Source organism: Canis aureus, chromosome 3, assembly GCF_053574225.1.
Source record: "Canis aureus isolate CA01 chromosome 3, VMU_Caureus_v.1.0, whole genome shotgun sequence".
Taxonomy (NCBI): Eukaryota; Metazoa; Chordata; class Mammalia; order Carnivora; family Canidae; genus Canis; species Canis aureus.
Genome location: NC_135613.1, coordinates 6,415,371 through 6,442,886, shown reverse-complemented (window position 1 = coordinate 6,442,886; position 27,516 = coordinate 6,415,371). Strand labels below are relative to the sequence as shown.

At 43.7% G+C, this 27,516-nt stretch overlaps 1 protein-coding gene across 2 annotated transcripts; it reads left to right on the top strand.

Annotated features, from left to right (window-relative positions):
- The first annotated feature begins 150 nt into the window (after positions 1-150).
- DYNC1LI2 (dynein cytoplasmic 1 light intermediate chain 2) lies at positions 151-27,283 on the top strand. Of its 2 annotated transcripts, none has more exons than XM_077885982.1 (13): positions 151-312; positions 426-499; positions 2,449-2,565; positions 8,057-8,287; positions 13,688-13,857; positions 15,515-15,608; positions 16,626-16,761; positions 18,932-19,043; positions 19,836-19,895; positions 20,832-20,873; positions 21,261-21,378; positions 22,653-22,769; positions 23,590-23,759. In XM_077885982.1, exons 1-13 carry the CDS (start codon positions 206-208, stop codon positions 23,742-23,744), a joined length of 1,533 nt encoding a protein of 510 aa, XP_077742108.1. In that variant the 5' UTR covers positions 151-205; the 3' UTR covers positions 23,745-23,759. The 2 variants fall into 2 exon arrangements, with proteins under 2 accessions (XP_077742108.1, XP_077742109.1); XM_077885983.1 differs by lacking the exon at positions 23,590-23,759 and adding an exon at positions 24,313-27,283 and having other exon boundaries at positions 153-312.
- The last annotated feature ends 233 nt before the right edge of the window (positions 27,284-27,516 follow it).

Sequence of the window (27,516 nt, the reverse complement as noted above, 5' to 3'; positions counted from 1 at the left end):
CACGCTCCGGCAGCTCGGCGGCCGCGCGACCGTGCGGGAGCTGAGGGGCGGTGGGCGCGGCGGGGCGGGCGGTCGGGCGGCGCGGGCCCGGCAGGGCGGGCGGCGGCGGGCGGCGCGGGCGGCGGCGGCGGGGCGGCCCGGCCGGGTCCTCGCGGGTCCTCGGCGGGCCCGGGGGAGGGCCCTCTTTGTGGCTGCAGTTGGCAAGATGGCGCCGGTGGGGGTGGAGAAGAAGCTGCTGCTGGGCCCCAACGGGCCCGCGGTGGCGGCCGCCGGCGACCTGACCAGCGAGGAAGAGGAGGGCCAGAGTCTGTGGTGAGCGCGCGGCGGCCAGGCCGAGCCGCCGACCCGGGGGCGCGTCCGGCGGGGGGCGGGCGGGGCGCGGGGGCCGGCTCGCGGGGCTGAGCGCTTCTCCCTTGTCCCCACAGGTCCTCGATCTTGAGCGAGGTGTCCACCCGCGCCAGGTCCAAGCTGCCGTCCGGCAAGAACATCCTGGTGTTCGGTGAGCGCCGGGGCGGGGCGTCGCCCGGGGCCCGGGAGGCCGGGGATGGCGGGCGCAGCCGGAGCGGCCAGCCCCCCGCGCCCCGCCGCAGACTCTGGGAGGTGTCCTTTGCGGAGGCCGGAGGCCGGAGGCCGGAGGCGCTGGCCTGGACCCGCCGCACAGTCCTTAGTCGTTTGGCCGCAGCGTCAGCCTTGCTTGAAGCGTCCCTGACGTGCTGCGCTGGTCGCCGCGAGGCCCCCCAGATCGCCTGTGTGGGGTGGGAGATGAGGGCATGAGGTTAGGGGACGAGGCCGCGGAGCGAAGGGACTCGGGTCAGGGCTGTGGGGAGTGGGCGCCGGGGTCACTCCTTCATCTCCCTGAGGGGTGCCGGGTCGGGGAGACCCTGCAAAGCACGGGGGTTCCCGGGAGTCCGCACCAGGGACTTTCCCGCATTAGTCCAGCGCTTCTGCTGGGTTACCTGGGTCAGGTTGCTTAGTGGGTCTGGTCTCAGTTTCCTTCTACGAGTGAGGGCGTTTGATCGGGCCCATTGATCAGAGAACCCATTTGTGGAGCCGTTCCTGTAGGCTGGGCGACTGAGACAGCACGGACATCCCTCAGACACTGCACAGGAATCTCAGGCGAATGAGGGACGATCCGTTGGTCGCCGCGCTACATGGTGCTGGCGTGGCCCGATTATGTGGGAGCATCACCTTGCTTGATGTGCAAGAGGATGCTTTTGGGGTCAGGTGTCTAGAAGGTTAAGTGTTAACCTGCAGGGGTACAGAAGGTTAGTGTTGGCAGGAACACAGGTGACAGGAGGGTGTGGGGGTTTGGAAGTTGCCAGAAGCTCCTTGTGGAAGATGATTAATGAAGTAAGTTGGGGCACATTGTGGAAGGCTGAAGAGTTGATGCTTTTTCCTGGAGGCTCTTGATTCTCAAGGGCCTTTTTTTGTTTCTCTTCCATCCCCTAATCCTCCTGGCAATCGCTGGTTAGGTGGTTTTCTCAGTGTTTTTGAAGGGAATTATGGTCTTTAAGTGATTGCTACAGAAGGTCGTAGAGAACCTTTAGAGATCTTCAAGAACTGGGGCGTCAAGGTCATGGGGTCTGTGTTTTAGGGAATTCTGGCAGCAGCGTTGCAGGTGGCAAAAATGAGCAGGTATTGAAGTGAGGCTGACGAGTGTTCACGGCCCAGGTGGGATGTGGAGTATCTGAGAGCAGTAGTGCCATTGGGGATGGGAGGGCGCCTTTGACCTGTGGAGTGCCTCTCATTTTTCATGTACTGTAATTCCGTCTTATTAGATCCTAAGGGTCCCTAGTAACGTTTCTGGGTGGTGGATCTGAACGTTTTAAGAGATTTTTTTCAGAGGTGGGGGTGGTTGTTACTTGGAGGGGGAGGAGGAGGCGCTTGATAATTACTGAGACCGTGCTTCACAGAGTTTTGCTCAGGTCTGTAATTATTTTCATCAGTATCTTAGCTTTCAGGATGTTTATGAAAGAGAGAGGTACTAAAATCAAAAGTGAATAATAGCTTCTCTTCTTCATGATTGTGAGGCAGGATCAGACTTTTTTTAGTTCAAATTTCCTGGGCTTTAAGGTTAATTGTATTTTGAAAATTTTGCTTTTTTTACGGTAAAAGTTTATTTTGTGAGAAACTAACTCCACCTTTAACTTCCCCAAATGCATGTCTTAAAAATTGTAGGTAGGGCCTACCAATCTACCTTATTCCTTTTTTTTTTTAAATAAAGATGACTGCAGTAGAGTATCATTTTAGATCTTGGAATTTGCCACCTTTGCCACCACCCCCAACTGCTCTTACAGCAAAGCCTGCTTTGTTTATGATGAAAGCAGGTGAGACCTCAGCAGCAGGCTTTGCATGAAATTCTTACTTGTTACTTGTATAAGTGTCAAGACTCCCTGTCCTTGCCCAGAATAAATGGTACACTTTTCCTTATATATATATTGTTTGTAGGTGAAGATGGCTCTGGTAAAACAACCCTCATGACTAAACTTCAAGGAGCTGAGCATGGCAAAAAAGGAAGAGGCCTAGAGTATCTCTACCTCAGCGTCCATGATGAGGACCGAGATGGTAAGTGAGGTGTTGGTCCATGGTAAGGGGTATGTGCACACCTTGGACTCTGTGGTTCTGGCTCTGTGCTGTGTCTCGGCACTCTCAATTTTCTGTTTAGTTCTAAGAGAGTCAGTCATGGAAATAGAGGAAATGTATGTCTTTGCAGGACTTTACCCATTTATTTTTAAGTTTACTTATTTAATCTCTACTCATCATGGGGCTCAAATTCACAGCCCCAAGATCACGAGTCACATGTTCTTTCTGACTGAGCCAGCCAGGCGCCTCTACCCACTTTTCCTTTTTATAGTATGTTAGTCAAAATGAGGAATTGGGGCTGTTAGCTATTGCTCTGGGTAGCCCCTAATTAAAAGGAGATATTGAAGGTAGAGTTTCAGATGCACATAAAGGTAGTAAGAAAGATATTTTTAAAAGCTTCTAAAAAAAATGAATACATAAAAGCTTTGGACTTTTCTATGAGGAGAAATGCTTGGCAGATTGATTGGGCACATTGTTACTCTGCCACTTTCTAGTGGAGAATCTAAAATTGGTATGATTCAGAGAATAACAGCTTAATAAATATTCACAGGAGAGTTTTCTGAGTCTTTTTGTGACAATGTAGAAATGCTAATTTCCTGTGTTTCTTTCAGTGGAGGAAATAGAGGCTTGGAGGTGTTCTCTCTTAATTCCTTCTCTAGAATATGGGTAGTAAGTTTCCACCTACAGGGTAGTTGGAAATCTTGAAAATAGGTTAAGCACTCTTTTTTTTTTTTTTTTTAAGATTTTGTTTATTTATTCATGAGAGATAGAGAGAGGCAGAGACATAGACAGAAGGAGAAGCAGGCTCCCCGAAAGGAGCCCAATGCTGGACTCAGTCCCGGACTCCGGGATCACGCCCTAAGTCGAGGGCAGACACTCGACCGCTGAGCCACCCAGGCATCCCCATAAGCACTCTTATAAGGATTAGATATGACTTAAAAATTATTTCTTGGGACACCTGGGTGGCTCAGCGGTTGAGCGTCTGCCTTTGGCTCAGGACATGATCCCAGGGTCCTGGGATCGAGTCCCGCGTTGGGCTCCCTGTGGGGAGCCTGCTTCTCTATGCCTATGTCTCTGTGTCTCTGTGTGTCTCTCGGGAATAAATAAAAAACCTTAAAAAAAAAATTCTTTCTTATGATTATGAATTGGTTTGGAGTAATCATTTTTGGTTACCGCTACTTCATAATGCCTGCTTTATAAACTTAAGCTTTATGAATGGCTCCAGAACAAATAATCATTGGTGCTAAGTTTCATTTGTAGGGCAGCCCTAGTGGCGCAGCGGTTTAGCGCCGCCTGCAGCCCAGGGTGTGATCCAGGAGACCCTGGATCGAGTCCCACGTCAGGCTCTCTGGGTGGAGCCTGCTTCTCCCTCTGCCTGTGTCTCTGCCTCTCTCTCTCTCTCTCTCTCTCTGTCTCTATGAATAAATAAAGTCTTTAAAAAATTAAAAAAAAAAAGTTTCATTTGTAGAAGGGTTATCTGTGTAGCCTAAGGGTGATTTCATTCACTTAAGCGTGTTAGATTACTTCCTTTATGTTTGCTTTTACCCATTTAAACGGTAAAGATCACAGTGTGAGGATGATTATGTAAGGGAGCAAATCCCACCATCTCTGGTTCCCCATTTCTTTATTGCTAAAATGAAGAAGATGGACCTAGGTCCTTTCCAGCAGTATAATTTTTTGATCTCCAAGACTCATTTAATAGAGGTCATGGATAAGGATCGCTTATTAAACCTTGGACACCTGCATTTTATTAATGTTAACTGAGTGGTCATTTTAGAACCCCAGGGATTTGATTCCTGCTTCTCCTCTCCTGGCTTCCTTTGCTGTGCGGAACCTTGCCTGAAAGATACGAGAAAGAGAGAGATAGGAGGTAGGCTTGATGCTTAGGGTTCTTCTTGTATAAGGAAGACAGGCATTCAGGTGCCCAGCTGGACCCACCAGCATCAGTGTGAGTAGGGCTGGGACTGAGGGGCCACTGAGCCAGGCTTAGAGGGCTTCATATTATCTGAGTCTTTTGCAACCTGTTTCTGTTGGGCAACATGGTTATTGTGGAAAGCACTTGGGTTTTGGAGCCACCGGAACTGATTCAGAGTCCTACTTCTATAATCACTAGTTGTGACTGGCCTAAGCCCTCAACACCTCAGCTTTCTTGTTTGTAGAATTGAGTAACAATAACTATTTTGTAGGTTGACGGAATGAGAGGTGGTGTGTGTTAGGTGTAACCGACTACTTGAGACACAGCGGTAGCTCTAGTACCTTTATAAAAGTATAAAACTTGGGTAGCCCGGGTGGCTCAGCGGTTTAGTGCCACCTTCTGCCCAGGGCGTGATCCTGGAGACCCAGGATCGAGTCCCACATCGGGCTCCCTGCGTGGAGCCTGCTTCTCCCTCTGCCTGTGTCTTTGTCTCCCTCTGTTTCTCTTTCTCATAAATAAATAAATAAATAAATAAATAAATAAATAAATAAATAAATAAATAAATAATATTTTTTTTAAGTATAAAACTTGATGTAGATATTCTGTGAATTTTGGTAGCTACTTGTATTAAGATGGCATAACCATGTATCATGCCAAAGCATCATATTAACGATTCATTTGCTTTTGAGTTGAAGGACATGTCAACATTTATTTCAGATTCCTTAAGGTTGTCTTAAAAATTTCCTGGTCTCCATTTAGACCTACTTGCAGGTCTTTTTTTGATGGAGGAGTTGCCCTTACCAATGGCTAATTATACATCTTTCAGCAGTATTTTATTGTGTGATGTGAGTGGGTTACAAATAATAAATTTTGCAGAAAATCACACAGGTCGAGTTAATGGTCTCTGGCTTGTCCCTCGTTTGTGGTGGGGCATGACACATCAAAGAAGCACTGCCTCTAGGGTTGTGAGCATCCGTTTAACATCACATGTGGTGTGTGTGATCTCCATGCACATGGCTGATGATGTGTGGTGGGCAGTGGGAAGAGAAGCTGAAGAAAGGAACCATGTGTGGTGAGGGGAAGACCTTAAAATCAGTGGGTTCCAGGTACAGAGTAGTATCTTTAAAGACATCGACGGAATCCAAACCAAAACCAGTCTAAAATGTATTAGAGGGCAGCCCCGGTGGCGCAGCGGTTTGGCGCCACCTGCAGCCTGGGGTGTGATCCTGGAGACCCGGGATCGAGTCCCCTGTCGGGCTCCCTGCGTGAAGCCTGCTTCTCCCTCCGTCTGTGTCTCTGCCCCTCTCTCTGTGTGTCTATGAATAAAAAAATAAAAAATCTTTAAAAAAAATAAATAAAATGTATTAGAAATCTTAAAGTGTAGCTAGATGTAGATGCCTTATTATATTGTTGAAGTACAGTCATGAATATAAATTTTTAACAGCATTATGTTTTAATGAATCAGTTACACAAAAGATAGCTAACAAAATATAGGTTTTTAAAGTATTTTGGAATTTATTGGGAAAGAAGTTAGTGAAATGATACTTTTGATTGTAGGAGTTTTCCCTCAAGGCACTTTCGTGAGAAAAATATTTCTCAAAAATATCTAAAAATTTTTTATTTATTATTTATTTAAAGATTTTATTTATTCATGATAGACACACACACAGAGAGAGAGGGAGAGACACAGGCAGAGGGAGAAGCAGGCTCCATGCAGGGAGCCCGACGCGGGACTCGATCCCGGGACTCCAGGATCGCGCCCTGAGCCAAAGGCAGGTGCTAAACCGCTGAGTCACCCAGGGATCCCCAGCTAAGCCCCTAAAAATTTTTTTTTTTAATTTTTATTTATTTATGATAGTCACACAGAGAGAGAGAGAGAGAGGCAGAGACATAGGCAGAGGGAGAAGCAGGCTCCATGCACCGGGAGCCCGACGTGGGATTCGATCCCGGGTCTCCAGGATCGCGCCCTGGGCCAAAGGCAGGCGCCAAACCGCTGCACCACCCAGGGATCCCCTAAAAAATTTTTAAAGTAGGTTATTGTGGAAAATTATTTTTTATGGTTTGATCATCTAGGTATGATTTTGAAGCCCTGTGCTTCGTTAAATGACAGCAGTTGCACATTTGTGTGTATGTTTAACTTTTTATTATGGAAAACAAAAAATAGATATAGCATAGACTTATTAGGATCACAAGCTCCGATGTGGTACTTGCCTTAAACCGTTACCTTAAACAGTTCTTCAGCAGTTTTATTTCAACCATACACTCACTTGCTTCTCCACGCTGGATTATGATGAAGCAAATTTCAGACATTATATCATTTCGTTTGCAGATCCTTCCATATGTATGTTTAAAAGATAAGGATTTTTTTTAAAGAGTTTTTATTCATTTGATAGAGAATGTGTGAGAGAACAAGCAGAGGGAGGGTTAGAGAGAGAGACAAGCAGACTCCCCGCTGAAGAGAGTCCAACATGGGGCTTGATCCCAGGATCCCGGGATAATGACCTGAGCTGAAGGCAGATGCTTAATCAGCTGAGCCAGCCAGGTACTCCTGAAAGATAGTGATTTTTAAAAACATAACTATATTCTTTTACCAAAAAAACTAAATCCTTAATATCACCAGGCACCCAGTAATTCATACCTCAATTTGTATACATTATGATTTTATCTTGGCATTTAAACACAAAGGTCCTGTCTCTTTGGCACCCTCTGTAGTATGTGAACACACTGCTTGGTGTGCCTGACAAGAAGAGCTTGTTAATAACCGCGGGCTCTTCATCACAGCTTGCTGCCCCATTGATTGATGATAGCTGAGGAAAATGGGTTATGTAGAATGTGGTACAGTTGACCAGTGAACATTTTAGCTTTTTTTGTTTGTTTAGATTTCATTTATTTATTCAGGAGAGACCCAGAGAGATGGAGAGGCAGAGACACAGGCGGAGGGAGAAGTAGGTTCCATGCAAGGAGCCTGATGTAGGACTCGATCCTGGGTCTCCAGGACCACACCCTGAGCCAGAGGCAGATGCTCAACCACTGAGCCACCCAGGAGTCCCAATTTTAGCTTTTTCTTATTGAAAGCTAAAATGGCTTTCACCCTTTATTCCTCAGACATGGCTGGAGTCTATTTAGATGTGGATTTAATGTATTATGGTAATTAAAATTTTTTAAAGACACTTTGACCAAGGATTACTGCCCACTGAGCACTTGGACTCTTTTCCAGTGAGGATTTCTTTTTGTGTTTTGTGTGGAATTCTGTGGTTGTCACCTTCAAGTTTTTTTTTTTTTAAAGAGTTTATTTATTAGAGAGTGTGCACACAAGAGTGGGGAAGGGTAGAGGGAGAGGAAGAAGCAGGCTCCCTACTGAGCAGGGAACCTGCCGCACTGAGGCAGGGCCCCATTCCAGGACCCCTAAGATCATGACCTGAGCTGAAGGCAAACACTTAACTGACTGAGCCATCTGGATACCGTGCCCTCAGGTTCTTCTTGATGTGGCTTTTTTCAGCTGTGCTGATGGTCATTGTCAGGTAGTAACCTAGCTTTACTTTTTTTTTTTTTTTTAAGATCACACGCGCTGCAATGTGTGGATTCTGGATGGAGACCTATACCACAAAGGCCTGCTGAAGTTTGCAGTTTCTGCTGAGTCCTTGCCGGAGACCCTGGTCATTTTTGTTGCAGACATGTCGAGGCCTTGGACTGTGATGGAATCTCTACAGAAATGGGCTAGTGTTTTACGTGAGCACATTGATAAAATGAAAATTCCACCAGAAGAAATGAGGGAGCTGGAACGCAAGTGTAAGTAAAATAGAATTTTCTTAATTGGAAAATTCACTAGTCTCTTGAATGGTTCAAGCCACCTTCCTTTCAGTGTCAAGAGGTTACAAAGCTTCCCTTACAGAATATTTGGTTTTGTTTGCACCATTTACCTCAAAATTGCTCTTACAAATTCAGTAGTCAGTATTTAAAGCAGTCTTATGGGACGCCTGGATGGCTCAGCAGTTGAGCACCTCCCTTCTGCCCAGGGTGTGATCCTGGAGTCCCAGAATCGATTCCCACATGGATTCCCTGCATGGAGCCTGCTTATCTCTCTGCCTGAGTCTCTGCCTCTCTCTCTTTGTGTCTCTCGTGAATAAATAAATAAAAATCTTTAAAAAAATAAAGCAGTCTTATTCTTTTTTTTAAAGATTTTACTTATTTACTCATGAGAGACAGAGAGAGAGAGAGAGAGAGAGAGAGGCAGAGACACAGGCAAAGGGAGAAGCAGGCTCCATGCAGGGAGCCTGACGCAGGACTTGATTCCAAGTCTCCAGGATCAGGCCCCGCACTGAAGGCGGTGCTAAACTGCTGAGCCACCCGGGCTGCCCCAAGCAGTCTTATTCTTAAGCATCACAGTTGAAGAAAGTAAATGAGTCCATATTCCTTATTATCGTCATTGGTTCTTTTTTAAAGTAAGAGTTCTTCCCTCCCCCTCAAATTTGGATCAGTTTTGTGGGTCTTTACGCTTCTGTGTTAGTCTGGCTGCTGAGTTAACATCAGTGGGTGTGGAGATTTACTGTGGGATCTGCAACTTGAGTCCATTGTGCTGGGATTCCATTGATGCCCTATGGACTCTCTTGTTGACAGGTTTAAAGGAAGCCCTATAAAAGACAAATCTTTCAGCTTCTACCTTCATTCATTTTGGGATCCAGCAAATAGGATTTTAGTTAGAAATAGGAAGGTTTTTTTGTTGCTGTTGTTTGTTTGTTTGTTTGTTTTAATTAAAATGGAAAACTATTTTAAGACTGAGGACACCCGGGTCCTTTTGACAGCAGAGAACTTTCAAATTAAACGAAGTTTGTTTTGTTTTCCTTAATGTGATTCAGAAACTTACTTTTCCTTTCCCTTGCTTCTGTGCACTTACATCAGCTTCTGTCTACTCGCCAGGGAAATGGGAGGGGCAGGGGCTAGAGCTGTGGCAGTGTTCACCAGTAGCAGTCTTGGGCAGGGTTGGCTTTTTTCCACAGGATGACATCATTGCCTTTAGTGAATTAATGAGGACTTCTAGGGCATGACACACTGGATCTTCACGCTTACTGGCAGAAAGGTTCAGAAATTTTGATGTGCTTTCCAAATCAGAGCTCTTGCTGTGTGCCTTCCTATCATAAATTCCTCTTGTTCCTGTCTGACATTAGCTAAAACAGAGTTTATTTAACATCTAATTCTTTGGTCTGCTGCGTGCATGTGTGTTTCCTGGGTCACCCGCATGTGTGCTACAGTGGTTGTTATGCAGCTCAGCTCGTCTGTCTTCAACCACTGACCTTTCTAGATAATGCCTCTTTTTTCCCTGAAATAGAGACGATAAAGACTACTTCTTAGAATAGTTCTGAGGCTGAAGAGCTGTTTGTTTCTCACTGCACATTTAGCATATTACCCATATTAATCGGTTAATGCCCTGGAGATTTCAGCCTCTGAATCTGTTTTCTGTTATAACCTTGTGAAGATTTTTAAAGCAGAAAACAAAGATCAAGCTAAGGATATTATTCTTTCCCAGATAGGGAAGGTATATGTCTTGTACCAGGTCTGTTCTGGGAATTGGAGATGTACACAGCCGATAAGATGCCTGCTCTTCTGAGCTTGTATTCCCATAAACTATTGAATTTATTTTGTGCTTAGTCATTGGTGTCTGTCACTTAGGATTAGATTCAGCTGCTTGTGACACAAAACCCAAATTAGCAGTGGTTTAAGAATGAAGTTGATTCCTCTGTCCTGTAAATGAAATCCAGAGGTAGGCAGTTCAGGCCTGGAAAGCAGCTCTGAGAAGGCAGGTCAAGGACCCTGGCTTCTTTCTGCTTATTGCTTTGTCATCTCTAGGGTGTGGTTCTCTTCCTCGGGACAGCTGGAACTGTAGCCTTCACATCCGTGTTCCAGGCAGCACATGGAGGAAGAGGAAAGAAGAGCTGAAGGGTGCATGCTCAAGTCTTCCTAAGGAGGCTGGGAAATGTAGTTCTGTATAGCCATGTGTTCTGTGTATCAGGGTTGGGTTTGGTTATGAGGAAGAAGAGGAGAGGACACGGGAGGGCAACTAGCGATTGCTGGAACCACGTCTGTGCCTCATGACTCTGGTTAACCTTCTGAAGGCCTTTGTTTTCACTGCCCTTCCTCTGAGATGTTTGGAGGGTAATCATGTCTTTGTGTTGCTTGTTGAAGGAGTGCCTTTGTTAGTGCTGGCTTTAGGTTACATTTTTATAAAGCAGTCAGCCATCTTCTTGCTCATCAGAGTCCCGTTTTGCAGATTAATTGGACTCTAGGTATTGTATTGAATGGGTGAAGGGCTGTCACCCAGCCTAGTTCCCAATCCAACACCAGTCTCTAGTCTTTTAAGTTTGGAATGCTGCTCCACAGCGAGCCGCTCTTTGAGATTTTGGTTCCCCAGTGGTCCTGAATCTGACAGCTGTTTGGCTGGCAGTAATGGGGGAGGGCAGAGCAGCACCAGAGCTGCTGGAATGTGGTGCTTGTGTAGGTTAGTCTTTCTTGCTTTATGTCTGGGGCTTCCCTTGCTTATCAAGTATAGAAAAAAGATTAGGGGGCAGCCTGGGGGTGGCTCAGCGGTTTAGCACCGCCTTCAGATCAGGGTGTGATCCCAGGGTCCCAGGATCAATTTCCACGTTGGGTTCCCTGCATGGAGCCTGCTTCTCCCTCTGCCTGTGTCTCTGCCTCTCTCTCTTTCTCTCTCTCGCTGTGTGTGTGTGTGTGTGTGTGTGTGTGTGTGTGTCATGAATAAATAAATAAAATCTTTATTAAAAAAAAAAAAGAAAAAAAAAAAAAGATTAGGTACTGTTTGTGGGATCTTTCCAGGACTGTGGAACTAGTGGGTGACCAATGAGGTGGGAGGAAAAAGATGAGAAGTGGCAGCAGCTAGGGTACAACACTCTGATCTCCTTCCCCTACCCACTTCCACAAGATGCTAAAGGAGGACCCCAGGTGTACTTTGAAATGTTGGCCATCCCACCATTAGAGAGAAATTATTAATGTGGTATGTGTTCAGCCTAAGGGAAATGCACATTTTATTATCTGAATTACACATTCTTCGTATTTATCTTCCCTTTATACCAACTTCTATGTATGCATACTTACTCTGCCTTCCAACTTTCTAAAATTCTCATTTCTTAAAAACACATGCATGTTTCCTATGGTTGCTAGATAGTCATAGTTAAGTCATTCCTTTAGACAGTGACTAGTCTAACCCAGGGTTTCCCAACTATTTTTACATCCTGGCATAAGTAGAATACAGCAGTTCACGCAGGGCACTGGGTGATAGAGTTTCCTGGAGCATACTGCTGGAGCTGCGCCCCCCACCACCCCACCGCCTCACTTTCCCATGGCCATTTAGCCAACTTGTAACTTGCTCCAGGCTCTGCCATGCTCCCTGTCTTGGAATTCCTGTTTGAGTGCGTCATGTGATGTTGGGCAGTGATAGGTGTTACCCAGACTTAAGCCATTGTATCTTCTATTGATTTGAAGATTTGTTAAAATGCTTTCAAGGATAAAATTTGAGAACCTGTGATTTCCTTAAAATCCTTCAACAACCGTGCTAAGTTCATCAGAAAACCCTTCTGTGTTTTGTTTTGTTTTTTAATACAATAAAGATCTCTTGACTGGAGTGTTTATATTGACAATGAAATTACATGAATGAAAAAAAAAAAGAAATTACATGAATGAGCTTAATAAAGAGAAGTTGTAGGGTTCCTGGCTGGTTCAGTTGGCTAACCGTCCAGGTAACTGTTGATTTCAGCTTAGGTCATGAGACGAGCCCCAAGTCATGCTCTGCACTGGGTATGGAGCCTGCTCAATATTCTCTCTCCCCCTGTCCTTCTGTGCCATCCCCTTTCCCTCTCTTAAAAAAAAAATGTTTAAAAAAAAAATGTTTGAAACCTGTTCTGTGGACGAAGAGTATGTGCACCTCTCTCTAGATTCTCTTTAATACAGTTACTTCCTTTTCTTTTTCTTTCCTTTTTTTTTTTTTTTTTTTTTTTATTTGTTATTTCCTTTTCTTAATGAGCATGTTGTAGATGGGACTAAAAGGCATTTTAGTCCTTTTGTCCTTTTGGGTGTAGAAGGATAGAGCTGTGTGTTTGCTGCTCTGGCTCAGAGTAGCTTTAATTATTATGTCCTTGTTCTCTGGCCTACATGTAAGCCTTGAAATACCCACAAAAAGTTATGGGTCCATGGACTTTGTGTTCACTTAGCTTAACCAGGGCAATTGACCGTTTTCAACTTGAAGAAGGCCTCCCCATGGGATTGCACTCTTGGCCTGAAGTAATGACTGTGTGTGCCAAGAATTGGGCATTATGCTGCTGATTTCTTCATATGTTAGGCAGGAAGAGGTCCGTCAGCACCGCATAGTGACTCAGGATCTTCTAAAGATGAGATAGTCCACGAGAGTCAGAGAATGATGAGAAGTGGATGGGCTGGCCAAGCCCTGCGCGCTCCTTGGTTTGGACATATGTCGGCTCTATGGAAACAGCATGTTCTTGTGGAATTCAGATGGTTTTACTTGGCTTTTTTTTTTTTTTTTAATGTTAGGTATATAAGAAATGTTTATTTTTCCTAATAGAAACTATTAAAACCTTAAAAAAAATTTTTTAAAGATTTTATTTATTTATGGGGGGGAGGGGCAGAGACATAGTCAGAGAGAAGCAGGCTCCATGCAGGGAGCCCGATGTAGGACTCGAACCTGGGACTCCAAGATCATGCCCTGGACCGAAGGCAAACACTCAACGGCTGAGCCAGGCATCCCAAAACCTTAGAAATTTTTAAAACCTGTTTAAGGGATACTTGGCTGGTTCAGTTGATAGAGCATGCAACACTTGATCTCAGGGTTGTGAGTTCAGGCCCCCACATTTCGTTAGAGAGATTACTTAAAAATAAAATCTTTAAAAAAAAAAGGTAAACCAAAAAAAATTAAAACTGATGTAAAAGCTGGATATAAGTAAAGCTGTCCAACAGAGAGGTATGACTGCTACTCTGAAGTTACAGTGCTCAAAGTGAATGTCAGAATTTTGCATCACTACATCCAAATCCCTAATTTTGCAATAGGGCAGATTTGGGAATTTTGTCACCACTCTTTATGTTTTGTGCTTATTACTGTTTTTTTGGTTTTCTAGAACTGACCTGTGTGGTTTTTATTTGTGTGTGATTTTCTTTTCCTTTTTTCAGTTGTGAAAGATTTTCAAGACTATATTGAGCCTGAAGAAGGTTGTCAAGGTTCCCCACAGAGGAGAGGGCCTCTGACCTCAGGTCCTGATGAAGAAAATGTTGCTCTGCCACTTGGTGACAATATGCTAACCCATAATCTGGGAATCCCAGTGTTGGTGGTGTGCACAAAGGTATGTGCCCAGGAATTCTACATCTGGCTGGGTTTGGCCAGTGAACAATCACCATCTAAAAGAAACTAAGAGGCTTTACTTGTATGTGTTCCTATAGGAGAGTTGTACTAATTCGGGATTCATTAAAGTACATTGATTAGGTCAGGCTAGAAACTATTGTCATATAATGTTGCTAATGGAAACATGACATCACTCACTTTGTTCATAGTTTGAGTTAATTTTTCTGTGAAGCACTGTCAGCTTTATTGAGTGAGTCAAACTCAGAACTAAAAGCAGTTTTCTTAAGGCTCTGTGAATCAGTTGATCTTGCCTAAGCTGATGGTTAAAAAATAATATGGAAGAGCAGAATTATTTAGGGTTTTGATGTCTTAAAGTCTGTTGGATTTGAGGTGATTTTCAGAAATAACACTAAAAACAGAAGGAAGGGAACTCAAAGTTTCAGTTTGTTCTATCCTGTAGAATGAATATATGGGAATGAAAAGTTCAGTCATAGAAAAATAAAATTATTTCTCTTACAAAAAAAAAAGTTTTAAAAACATTTTTCATTTTTGGAATGCCTGGCTGGCTCAGTCAGAAGAGCATGGGACTTGATCTTGGGTCATGAGTTTGAGTCCCACATTGGGTGTAGAGATTACTTAAATAAAGAAATAAACTTAAAACACAACATTTTGGGTTTTAAAAGTACTTTATTCCCAACCACAGAGTGTGCCATTTGCATTATATTCTGTGAGACAAGAGTTCTATGGTTTGTACAGTGCACAGCTATGTCTCATGGGCCTGCTTCTTGATGTGACTATTTTTTTTTTTTTGATGTTTTTTTTTTTTATTTATTTATGATAAGCACACAGTGAGAGAGAGAGAGAGGCAGAGACATAGGTAGAGGGAGAAGCAGGCTCCATGCACCGGGAGCCCGATGTGGGATTCGATCCCGGGTCTCCAGGATCGCGCCCTGGGCCAAAGGCAGGCGCCAAACCTCTGCGCCACCCAGGGATCCCTGATGTGACTATTTGATTCTTAAAACAACTGTGAAGTGGGCAGCCCCAGTGGCTTAGTGGTTTGGCACTGCCTTTGGCCTGGGGTGTGTTCCTGGGGTCCGGGGATCAAGTCCCATCTTGGGCTCCCTACAGGGAGCCTGCTTCTCCCTCTGCCTGTGTCTCTGCTTCTCCCTCTGCCTGTCTCTCATGAATAAGTAAATAAAATGTTAAAAAAAAAAAAAAAAAAAAAAAACGGTGAAGTGATCAGACTGTTAACATCACCACTTTATGGCAGCCCGGTGGCTCAGTGGTTTAGCGCCACTAAACCCAGGGTGTGATCCTGGAGACCTGGGTTCGAGTCCCACTTTAGGCTCCCTGCATGGAGCCTGCTTCTCCCTCTGCCTGTCTCTGCCTCTCTCTCTCTCTCTCTCTCTCTCTCTCTCTCTCTCTCTGTGTCTCTCATGAATAAATAAATAAAATCTTTTTTTAAAAAAAATCCCCACTTTATAGCTCTGGAAACTGTGGCCCAGGATGAAAGAAAAGTCTCCAGTTGCTTTTGGCTCTTGCTAATTAATGCTCAGACCTTTGGCTATGGCTTTCTTCCTTGGAATTATGGTGCTGTTCCCATCCTCAGCAGGAAGAGAAGCAAAAGATGACTTCTTTCTCTTTCTGTCTTCCTGCAGTGTGATGCAGTGAGTGTCCTGGAGAAGGAGCATGATTACAGGGACGAGCACTTTGACTTCATCCAGTCACACCTACGGAGGTTCTGCCTTCAGTGTATCCTTGGAGCACTGTGTCAGGGCATGGGAGCACAGGCTCCCCTCTCTGCTAATCTCTTCTCCAGATGGGGCGACTTCGGAAAGCTAAAGTACTTCCTGAATCCAGAACAGTCTTCCATCAGAGAGAAATTGTATACATCTTTTTACTAGTTTTGTATTTTACTGTATTAGAATTTGAGACTTACTAATTTGTGTCTTATATCACTTATTTTTAATGCTGTGCATTTGATAAGACTTTCATATTAAGAAAGCAGATATGGGTAGTCTTACTGCCAAATTACTTTTATTCTATTTTAGAAATCTTTTTAAACTTTGCTCTTTTGCAGAAAAGAGTAATTACCCAACACAATATTGTTTTAGATACCATAAAGTGTATCTTTTTTTTTTTTCCCACAAAGTGTTTCTTGTTTATGTTTTGTACTGCCCACGAGAGAGATACTGTGTTAGCAGTCTTTTGAGTCTTATTTCTGTAAAAATACAATAGCAGTTGTTGCTGCTATAGTCCTATACCCTGGGATATGGGAGTGAGGGATAGGTTCCTACCACTTCATCTAGGCCTTTTATCTTGTCCAGCTCAGTGGAGAGAGCTGATACGTATGAGGTACCCATTTTTTGTAAAAGATACACCTAACAATAAGCTGGGTCACATATGAACATCTATCTAGGAACAAATCTGTGTACCTTGGATATGCTGAGGGTGTTTTCCTGGGCTGACCTTAGAGCCATTAACTTTACTGCTTAGGAACCAACCTTATGGGTCAAAAGATAGCAGTATGTGTTAAAAAATGAAGCGTGTGGCCTGTGCCAGCATCGACATGCTTTTCACTTTTGACATAGTTCATCTGTTACTATTACTGTTTTAGCTTTAAAAGTTTGAACATTTTCTACTGATCTTGTATTGATCAAAAACTGATTAACCTGTGAGTAGTTCTTTGAGGATTATGCTTGTATGTGTTTGCTTTTGTCTGCTTTTGTCTCCTGCAGTGAATTGGTTTTCCTTAAGCAAATTGATTAGATGGAGCAGCCTTGATTTACACATCAGTGAAGGAGGAGAAAAACCTCGACTTGTTGTATAAGTACATTGTTCATAAAACATATGGCTTCCACTTTGTCACACCTGCCTTAGTTGTGGAAAAGGATGCAGTTTTTATGTGAGTTCCTTATAGGTGATTTCAAATGCTACCCTTTATAGTACATTTGCTCTTCACATTTTATCCTTCCAAGTAAGGTACCTTCTGTCTCTGTCATACACAGCCAGGTTTCTACTGCCTTGGGGCGAAGTGCTTGGGCTGAACCTCACAGGGGATAGATACACTCAGCTTCTTTCCAAATTACTTGCCATCCAGATACATGCCTGCTTCTAGTCTAAGAAAAGTAGGTTGAGTGAGGTCGGGAGTGCTGCATTTCTTCATTGAGAGCAAGGTGCCAAAACTTAAGCCAGCCATTTCTGCCACTTACTGTCAGCTCTGATAGAACACCGGCTGGAGGAAGGAGTTGAAATGTAGGGAGTTGGGCTTTGGAAACCCTGATGTCTTCCATTGAAGCATCTGATTTCTCTGCCCATTGGCAGGGATGGTACAGGCACCATCATTGGTGTACCTATCAGCATAGGCTTTAGCTATATTGAATGCTTATTGTGTTTTTGGCATTTCATATTTTAGGAGCCACTGGGACTGATGGTTCTGGGCAGAGACTTAGGTACCTGTTTGTTCCAGTTGGTGTCTTTCTGTCCCTGGAGAATGATGAGTGTTTTGGATGCATGAGTTAATGTTGAAGCTGTGGGATCTCTGAGAGAACTTGTGCTAGTAGATCAGTGTTTGTAGGCTTAGATAATTCTCTTTTCTCTTGATTTGGGAATTACAGTTCATTCAGCAACTACTGAGCACTTCCTAGGTACCCAGGTTCTATGCTAAAGACACAGAAATGAATGTTCATATGGTCCCTGAATATAGTGTTGGGGGGCAGGGCTAGGGCAGTAATGGGGTGGTGGGGGCAGTGTGACAGGGAGGGTAGAGGGGCTGATGCCAGAAAGCGGAGTGTGTGTGTGCTAGGCAGGCCAGAAGTAATTGGGGTGGTGGGGAGGGATGGTTTCTGGGAGGGCTGAAGATAAGAAAGCCAAGAGCTCTTGGGACTGAATAGGGTTGCTTCTTGAACATTCAGGGAGAGCCTCATTTGGGCTGCTCACAAATGGCAGGGCTAGAGCCTTGGATGGAGTTTTAGAGAGTTGTTGTCTAGAGCAGTCAAGCAGGCACCAAAGACACAAGCTCAGTGAGTAGATGTGTGTGCCCAAATCACTTGGGATCCTGAGGAATAAGAATCCCAGGAAGACAGGTTGGGGATGGGTGCTGATCTGGAGAAGAGAAGCATCTCACAGCTTCTGAAGAATGCCTGGGTCCTGCTGATGTCTTGATCACATCTTCTCCCTTTGCATCTTTGATCCTGTTGTTGATTTAGCTATTTGGGAGCTCTTGAAGTCTGCAAAACCATTTGGGTGGAGCACCCTGGCTAAAAATGCCATCTGGGTCATAGAGCTCTGAAGCAGAAGTTACATAGGGAAAGGGAGGCCTCTGAGAACAATTAGTTGCCATTTTTTACAGCTTGTAGAGTTCGCGAGTGTGTTGTGTAGGACATTTTGCAGTTGTTCTTTGAGGAGAGTCTGGTGGGAATGTAGGTTACTGTAGTTTAACTTAATGGAACCTGGGTGCCATCCTGCTTAGTGATATCAATTAGGGCAGCACCCATGAAGGAGCCTCAAGGACTCCTAGTGTCCCCCTGGTTTGGGGCCCAGGAAAGTGCAGGTCCTGATGCCTTGCTTTGCTCTACATCTTCCCACACAGTAACATTAATGAAACAATCCATGAAAAAACTGTTTTCAGAAGAGTTCTCAGAGTTCCTGTACACCAAAGCCCAAGAGAAACCATCTCGTCCTGGGTTCTGTCCTCTGTGCGGTTTTCTGCATCCTCCGCTCTGTCAGAACAGGGCCCCTATTGTATCCTTGCTCTTCCGGGTGGAGTTGTGTGGAAACTCTAAACACTTCCTGTGGGTCAGCATGTGTAGCCCGTGAGATCTCATTCTGGCTCCTTAGATCTTGGGCCCCAAGAGCTCAGTCTAGAGCAGGACCTGCGATGTCAAGCTGATAGGTTATGCCAGCACTAAACTTTGACTTGTCTGCCACAAGCTACAAGGCAGCCCCAGCAACTACAGATCAGATCTTGTGGGAAAGGCTCTCTCACTGGGGAGCCCTCTTTAACCCAGAATGTGCTCTAAAGTGTGCTATGAGGCAGTCCCAAGAGAAATCAATCCCTGTTTCCTTCCTTTTAGACCTGCAGGCTGGGACAATGAAAAGAAAATAGCCATTTTACATGAAAACTTCACAACTGTGAAGCCAGAAGATGCATATGAAGATTTTATTGTGAAGCCACCTGTGAGAAAGGTACCCAAGTCAGTCACTTTGAGTTGTACGGTTTGTGTTTTATATTTTGTTTTTTTTGGGGTGGGGGGTGGCGGGGTATGGGAAAAGAAACCTATAAAGTATGTTGGGGCACCTGGGTGGCTCAGTCATTGAACCACCTACCTTTGGCTCAGGTCATGATTCTAGGGTCCTGGGCTTGAGCTCTGCATCGGGCTCTCTGTTTAGTAGGGAGTCGCCTTTCCCTCTCCATCTGTCCCTCCCCACTGCTCATGCCCTTTCTCCCTCCCTCCTTCCCCTCTCTCTAAGGTAAATAAATAATATCTTAAGAGATACATGTTTTACACACTGACCCATTTTCGGGAGAAGAAAAAAGTAATTAGACGGCCTTTAAAAAAAAGTTCAGCTCAAGTCTAGTGTTAAGTACATAGTTACGGGCGGTGGGCCATGAGTGATGGAGTGCCCACATAGGATTGGGTTGTGGTTTCCCACTAAGTCCTGACAGTGCCAGCACTGCCTCTGGATACCTGTCAGGAGATCTCTGTGCTCTTCTGATCTGCAGGCCCTGATCTGGGAGGTGTTATATAGAATCTACCAGACTTTAAAATGTCAATTGGTGACATGCCAAGCCTGTCTTGTCTTGGAACAGAGTTTGTTCCAGGCTAGAGAAACATAACTGTGCAGTTGCAGCAGGGACTCTTCCTCAGGCCTGTGTTGAGACCTGAACCCAAGATTCTTCTTTCATTGAGAATTCTGACAGCAGGTTGGGTGTTCTTGGCCTGTGACCACAAATGAGTATGTCACTTCACTTCACAGCTGGTCCATGACAAAGAGTTGGCAGCGGAAGATGAGCAGGTGTTCCTGATGAAGCAACAGGTAAGAAGCAGCAGTGAAGCCAGAGGATAGGCCTTCTCATGCATGAAATGCCAGTCCCCTGGGGTGAGGTTGAGGGCAACACAAAGAGCCTCTAGCATTAAAGGGGTTATAACCAGGTCTCCTTGTTCCCTCCCATTTCTAGTATTGGTACAGAGTAGGTATTAGACTGTCTACCTCAGGTGATCCCCTGCCTGTTTGCAGAGTCTTTTTTTTTTTTTTTTTAACTTATTTATTCATGAGACACAGAGAGAAGCAGAGACACAAGCAGAGGGAGAAGCAGGCTCCATGCAGGGAGCCTGACGCGGGACTCGATCCTGGGGTTCCAGGATCATGCCCCAGGCCAAAGGCGGCACTAAACCACTGAACCACCCGGGCTGCCCCTGTTTGCAAAGTCTTAACAATGAGAGGCTTAGTATTATTTTAAGTAGCCTTTCTCTCTGGAAATTAGGTTTCCTGGCAGTTACCAAGTGCCTTTCCCTCACTTCCATTATTTTACATAGCCCCAAACAGCAGGTCAGCTGACATATCCATTTTGGATAGGAGAGTAACTTCCCCAAGCTGACAGTTCAGAATGCAAACCCACTCTCACCTTTCTGTTCTACTAGGACTGTTAGGCGTGTCTCTTAGATGTGTCATGGGTCTGCCTGATGGTGCAGGCAGCTCAGCAGGTTGGAATGTTGGTGGTTCTTTTGCCAATTGATCCTGCCTCCTGTGGTCTCCTTGCTTTCTTAGCTCCAAAACTGTTTATTTGGATTATTTTTTTTGCCATATACCAAGTTGCTAAATTTAAACTTTTTGCATGCATAGTAGATATAAAATCTATGACTTAGTTGTTGTTATTGGTGCCCCCTAGTGGAATACTGGAAAGTGTTTCTGCAGACCTTCCCTGCACTCTGCAGGCCTTGGTTAATGGCCAGTGTGTCTGTCTCTTTGCAGTCACTCCTTGCCAAGCAGCCAGCCACGCCCACGAGAGCCTCCGTGAGTACCTTAAACTAAACGGGGCCAGTGTTGTAAGTGTCTTCAAACTTTATGCCATTATTTCTAGGAGTGTATATGTGTGTGGGCTTTTACATTTTTGGAGAGAATTTGGTTTCCCTAAAGGGCCAGGAACATAATAGGGACTTCAGAAAATGATGAAGGAATATAGTTCTGGGAAATAGAGTGAGCAGGCCTTTTTATCTTGATACCTGTTCTCTAAGGAGAAACAAGTTCTAGAAAGAGACTGAGCTGAGGAAAAACCTCCCAGTCCTGCCACCCCTCTCCCAAAACTGAAAAATATCCTTCAGAGAATGTCTTCGTTTTTGGAGCATGTATTTCCTGTTATTTTTTATGCCTATATGTAACTTGGGCTGGTTTTGGACTTAGGAATCCCCTGCGAGAGGATCCTCTGGCTCTCCAAGAACTCAGGGCCGGGGAGGACCAGCCAGTGTACCTAGTGCCTCCCCAGGCACGTCAGTAAAGAAGCCGGATCCAAACATCAAAAGTATGTATCCTGTCTCTGTGGAGAGTGTTTAATCTTAGACCTGAGCCGTGAAGGGGCTGGGTTACCGGGTTTGATGGTGCAGACTCATGACAGCTGGGTTCTTTTCCCCAGGAAAAGGGGCTATTTTCCATTTTGCCTCACTCAAAGGGAGGGGGCTCACCGTTGGCAGAGACCAAGGCCTATCCCTTAGTTGGAATCAGTGGCCCTTGCATCTTGCTCTGTGTAAGACCTCAGGCTATGCAGAGAGGAATGCAACATAAGTCATTTTAAAATGTGTGTTTTGAGGGGCTCATGGCTGGCTTAATTAGTGGAACATGCGACTCTTGATAGCAAGGTTATGAGTTTGAGTCCTGTGTTGGGTGTGGAGATTACTTAAAAATAATTTTTTATTTAAGATTTTTTTTTAAGATTTTATTTATTCATGAGAGAGACACATAGAGAGGCAGAGACCTAGGCGGAGGGAGAAGCAGGCTTCCCGTGGGGAGCCCAGTGCAGAACTTGATCCTGGGACCCCGGGACCATGACACAAGCCGAAGGCAGATGCTCAACCACTAAGCCACCCAGGCGCCCCCAAAAATAAAAGATCTTAAATAAGTAAATTTTTTAGAACATGTATTTTGAAAGGTGCCTGGCTGGCTTAGTCGGTAGAGCATGTGACTCTTGATCCTAGGGGTCATGAGTTCAAGCCCCACACTGGGTGTGGAGATTACTTTTAAAAATAAAGTAAATACAATAAAGTATATATTTTGAATCCTTGGTTTTGTTTCTCATTTTTATATGATTACCATTTATGAATTATGGAATTTTCTTCCCTCTTCACTTCTCTTGTCAAGGTCACTTACTTACTAGTTTAAGTAGCCCTTATCCCAATAACTTAGTAATACCCAAAGATGTTGGCTGCAATGAAACTCTCAAAACAAAATTTTATTTAATCCTTGCATGTGTGATAACTATCTCCTATTTAGAATGAGCTTTTCACAGCAGCTTTGGAGTGTTAAAGGCTTACAAAATTTTGAAAAACACTGCCTTGTAGACAGGGAGATGATGTGGAGCATGAGTTATATTATGTCCCCAAACAGATGGGAAATCTAAACAGGTTTGCACTTAATTAATCATGCTAACACGTAATTAGCCTTGGCAGAGGCAGTATAAAAGGAATCATGGTAAATGAATGTGCTCAGTGTCTGGGGAAGATGATAGCCACAAATGGATAATTCCACGCTGAAAATTAGTTTTGTGGTGATGTGATGCTTTTTTTGTTAATGTTTCCATAGATAATGCAGCAAGTGAAGGTGTATTGGCCAGCTTCTTCAACAGTCTGCTGAGTAAAAAAACAGGTTCTCCTGGAAGTCCTGGTGCTGGTGGTGTGCAGAGCACAGCCAAGAAGTCAGGTACTGAAGGGTCCTTGGAGACTTCTGATCTTGTGGCTGAGCAGTGTTGAGGGTGGGGGATGGACAAGAGTGTCTGCTTTTCCCTGACATGTTCTGAACAGCCAAGCAAGTAAACACATCTCCAGCTTATACTGAGCAGTTGGGTGAATTGAGGTATATTCTAAACTGTACATGTGACCCTGGTGTCAGAACTATTGATTGGAGGTCATTGTCTAGCATGTAACATTGACATTTTATTTATTATATTTAATTTTCTGTGATCCTTTATAAAGATTTTTGTTCACTGTCCCTAGTCTTTTTTTTTTTAAGAGGTTTTTTTTTTTTTTTTTTTTTTGAGATTTTATTCATAGAGATGCAAAGAGAGAGAGAGAGAGAGAGAGGGGCAGAGACACAGGCAGAGGGAGAAGCAGGCTCCATGCAGAGAGCCCGACGTGGGACTTGATCCAGGGTCTCCAGATCACACCCTGGGCTGCAGGCGGCGCTAAACCGCTGCGCCACCGGGGCTGCCCCACTGTCCCTAGTCTTGCCATGAGCTGGAGCCTGTGAACCCTCCCGGTCTCACCAGAAGGGCATCATTTCCTCTTCCATGAAGCTCCCCCCTTGTTACACTCCTCTCTGTGGCAGCCCACCTCCTGTCCTTCCATGTGGGCCATAGGGCAAGTCTATGTCTTGGAGGCCTCTGAAACAAAAGAACTAAGTTCCTTGGGAATTACCCATTTTGCTAGGAAGCTTGGGGCCCTTTTAAAAAGGGTTTTGCTTTTACTTTTTCAGTGACTCTAAGGAATGTTAATACAGTGTTTTCCCTAATTGGTGTTTTCAGATGAAAGAAGGCCCGCAGGAGATCACTCCATCCTCAGGTCAGCCAGGCCTTCAGGGGCTCCTGAGTTCTTGGAGACTCTCAATCCGGTCTGGTGGCCCAGGCTCTGGGCTAGTAACCCCTCACAGGGGATAAGGGTCATTTCCAGGCCTCGTTAGCACTTGATAACAAAGGAATGAGTACTGACTTTGTGCAGGATTGAAACGTCTGACCTTAGTCTTATATGATTATTGAAACATGGTATTTCCAGACTACCTATATGAGTTACAGTTTATAATTAAAAACAAAACCAAACACTTGTTCTGTCTGAGGCAGGGAAAGTAGTTTGAGCAGAAACTCACACACCACCTCTGAGAAGGTGGTGATGACAGTGCATGAGGTTGGGGTTGTGTGGTGAGAGTGTTTTCTGAAAGGCCCTTATAAATTTGGCACGAATGCATGCCCAGACACAGGGCAGTTATGTATTCAGGGAACACAGACCTGTGATGTTAGGAATTAAGGAAGGGTTGAATTAGGGTATGTCCTTATAATCATTGCAGTGAAAAAAAGACTTGCTTTCATTCTTATTGAGGTTTGTTATCACCATAAGTAATTATAGAAGTCTTTTAGTTTAAAAAAAAAAAAAGTCTTTTAATTTTAAATATTCCTTTTAAAAAATTATTTGCTGTTTTCTCATCACTGCTGCCTTTTTTTTTTAATTTTTTTAATTTTTTTAATTTTTTTTAGGACAAAAGACTGTGTTGACAAATGTTCAGGAAGAACTGGATAGAATGACTCGAAAACCAGACTCCATGGTAACAAACTCTTCAACAGAAAATGAAGCCTGATCCTCCTTAAAAAGTGCATATGTAAAATGACCAAATAACTATGTATATTGATCTGCTAAGACAAGGATTTTTCTGATATGGCACATGCTATCAGTTTTTTGGGGCAGGGGAGATGAACTTAAAATATACTTCAGTGACTCGTCCGAGTATGAAATGCACATTTAGGAAGATTATGTGTCAGACCCCTTTGTTAAGGATAACCCTTGGACTCTCAGGCATGCGGCTCTCTCATGGGAAGCAAGTGCAGCTGGCTTCTGGTGGAAGGGAAGGTAGATGAGAGAAAGAGGGCCCGCTTTCTTTCAGAGTGGAGCAAATGAGACCAGGAAATCATTGATCAGAGGGTGGTTAGTCTGACCAGTTGCGTGTTAGCGAATTCACTTGTTCTTGGGAAGCAGATTAAGTAGCAGCAAGTCCAGGAAAGAGAAAGACTGAAAGGAGGAATGAGAGAAGTGATGGTGGGGAAGCTGAACGTTGAAGGAGATGAGGAAGGCAGAGATGAGCAGTGTGAGTAAATACTGTGTGTTCAGTTGAAAGTCGAATAATCATTTTTAAGACTTAAAATCAAAAGCATTTCCAAACTAAACACTAAGAAAGAGGGAATTAGACTTGTTCTGAATGCATCTTTAACTTCAGACAGATTTGTAGACTGTGGGGGTGCCTGAGTCAGGTGGAGCTGACACAGGGGTGGGGAAGATGGCAGCTGCTCCAGACTCGTGTGTGGCCCAGGCCATGTCCTCGTGGAATGTGCTGGGCTCCACGCGTGTGTGTCCTGACAGACAGTCACTATGGGACGTGTTTAAAGTCAGCAGTTACAAAATTAGTTTACTTTGAATTGTGTTTTCTAAATAGCTCCTGCTTTGTTTTTTAAATTAAAAAAAAAAAAAAAATTTTATACTACCACAGGCTGGCCTACTAATAGAGAATGGATAACCAACCTCTCATTTTACCATAATGCAATGTGCTACAGAAAGTTTGAGGGAGGTTTATAATGTAATTGCACTCTGATGAATTGGCTTGCACCAATCCCTGCCTTACGGTCTGTGGAAACCTTCACAGAGTTCCATTGATGCAAAAGGGTCTTGTCCTAGCTCTCTGGTCTGATCAGTGCTATCAGATGGACAAATAAGTGTGAACGTTATATATTGAAAATGGAAATGATACAGTTCTCTTGTTTGTGTTTTTCATAAAATGTAGCGTTTTTTTCCTAATGGAAATGAGTTTCAGTGTCTCCATTTAGGGCAAATTATTCACATCGTCATGTCGTACCACTATTCTGGAATGACTTCTGTGGATTTGAAATGGCACTTTTAATTTTATATGTGACACAGAATATTTGAATGCAAACACTACCATTAATTTAATGTATAAAACATTTGTTGTCAAACCAAGGGAAAAAAAAAACACAGCTCACTTATGTGGAGTTTACTTTTTTTATGTGAATGTTTGTTGTACTGTGTCTGAGCATAACTTCCCTAATGTCATTACTTTTACCTACCACATTCGACTGACCACTAACATAGTACTGGGCATAACTTAATATCCTGTGTTATATAACAAGACTCTAAGACTGTCTTGAATTGCTTTTTTGTAAAGGTCTGAACACTGTTAAGGAGAAAGCTGAGTATTTAGTTGCCTTTCTGACAAAAATAAGTTTCTTGTGCCAGTTTTATTGTTAAAAATATACTTTTTCACCCCTTTTTAAATTCAGTTTTTGTTTTTAAATGTATTGTGGCTTCCAATGACTAGATTGTCTAGATAATGACAGTAAACTGACTGTACTAAGGATAGTTGTGGTGTAGTGACCAATAGATGCCCAAACGATTGTGACCATGTTGATGGTGGGGTCACTTAATCCCTCTATAGCAGCTAGGGTGGGGGTGGGGGACAAAATGAGTGACCTCAGAAACAAAGAATTGTTGGAAAGGCACATGCCTACAGGGGATACAGTGTGATTTCAAATTTTAATGCAAAATTTTACTTTAAAAATTTTTTGTCATTTAAACTGATAAGCACTTTTGTGTCAGTATAAAATGTACTAAAACTGATGAAATGCTAAGACACCTGTCTTGTGAGGGAAGGTTTCTTGGAGATCACTTTTGGTTTCTTATGACAAGTGGATGCTCCTAGTAACAAGACACTGGTGCACATAATGTCATGTGCTCAGTGGTTGCCAAAGTCTACCAACTTTGGGGAGCTGCAGGGTTCTTTTGGGGGTGGGTGGGGAGGGAGGGGAGATATTTTTTCTTATTTTGGGGTTTTCAAGCAGTGGAACCAAAGGCCGAACAGTAAACAGCCTTTACTTTTTAAAGTAAAATTCCTTTTATTTGCAGAATACACTTGTATGGTAGACTGTTAAAGACAATTTTATGACTATTTATATATATTATAGTGATTACATCTGCTGTTTGTCTTTGAAATGGAAAAATCAAAGAAATAGCCCAACCTTGAAGATGTGGCCCCAATATGGGCCAGAATTGGTCTTTCCTAAAAATGCAACGGGTATGCTGCTAGAATTATTTAATTTTGTTTGCACTTTTTTTTTGATTGGCATTTTAAAATCACTATTTAAACTGAAGACGTTGTCGTGTTTTATTAGTTTAACAAAGTTGAAAAGTGACTGCTCTGTACATCATGACCTTTAACAATGTTGATGCTGTAAGTGAAAGTTCACTGTCGTCTCTATACTAAGTTTATTAGTGTTTTTAACTTAAAATTAGGACTGCAGATTATTCCCCCACCAGCCTTAGTCCAGGGGTGTGGCTCTAACCGGATGCAGTTATGCAGTCATGTGGAACCTTGCTTTCTAGTGCTGGAAAAGAAGATGTCTCTAATTACTGGCTTCAATAAATACGAATCCAGACTGCTTACAACTTTTGGTGACTTTCTTTATGACAAATAATCTCACTGAAGATAAGTTGAATTATCTGCTAATCATATGGCATATCCACCATGTAGCAAAAAATGTATACCTCTCACTAAAAATTAATAGAAATTCTGTTAAAGAAGAAGCATTGAAGCCATACTTTGAAGTATGTGGAGTTCTAAGCTGTGGGTACAGAACAGTGGGTGTGAGTTATCCAACATATTTTCTTGCCTCTTACAT

Excerpts from the sequence above, each read along its gene's own strand:
- DYNC1LI2 (XM_077885982.1), top strand. The coding sequence starts at position 206 with ATGGCGCCGGTGGGGGTGGAGAAGAAGCTGCTGCTGGGCCCCAACGGG. Across the intron at positions 2,566-8,056 it reads CCATGATGAGGACCGAGATG|ATCACACGCGCTGCAATGTG; the intron begins GTAAGTGAGGTG and ends TTTTTTTTTAAG. Across the intron at positions 22,770-23,589 it reads GAGCACAGCCAAGAAGTCAG|ATGAAAGAAGGCCCGCAGGA; the intron begins GTACTGAAGGGT and ends TGGTGTTTTCAG.